This window comes from Penaeus monodon, chromosome 22, assembly GCF_015228065.2.
Source record: "Penaeus monodon isolate SGIC_2016 chromosome 22, NSTDA_Pmon_1, whole genome shotgun sequence".
NCBI lineage: Eukaryota > Metazoa > Arthropoda > Malacostraca > Decapoda > Penaeidae > Penaeus > Penaeus monodon.
In genome coordinates this window covers 11,099,321-11,099,687 of record NC_051407.1, presented here as the reverse complement: position 1 = coordinate 11,099,687, position 367 = coordinate 11,099,321, and the positions used below count along the sequence as shown (strand labels likewise).

The following is a 367-nucleotide window of genomic DNA, read 5'->3' as shown; positions in this document are numbered from 1 at the left end:
CACGTTCGTCCACAAAGGTGTCCAGCAAGAGAGAAATAAAGAACAAAATCAAAATCAGTTCTAATCAACACGTTCGAAAAAAGACACGTTAAACCAACCTTCAAGGCAGAAAGTCGCCGCAACACAGAACGCAGCAGTTGTGAGGAAAGAGAGGATGCAGGTGCAGCGACGACCGAGGTAGTGCGTCCACACCCAGCCGAGGCCGTTGCTTGGGAGCTCCGAGAGGGACAAGACGAAATGGCTCAGGAAAAAGTTGCTCGAGAGAACAGTGACTCCGAGGAACACCACACCGTAAGACAAGAAAATGCAGGCGCTGGAAAAGAACCAATTATTTTCACTCTGTGGGTAATAGTTATAACGGTGGTTG

General features: G+C 48.5%; 1 protein-coding gene across 1 annotated transcript in view; it reads right to left on the bottom strand.

Moving 5' to 3' along the window:
- LOC119586937 (solute carrier family 22 member 5-like) overlaps positions 1-367 on the bottom strand; it is a gene marked incomplete at its 5' end in the record, with an annotated part of 16,251 nt that overhangs the window by 4,737 nt on the left and 11,147 nt on the right. The window contains 1 exon segment of the mRNA XM_037935669.1: positions 99-313. Coding sequence (XP_037791597.1) covers positions 99-313 — 215 coding nt within the window.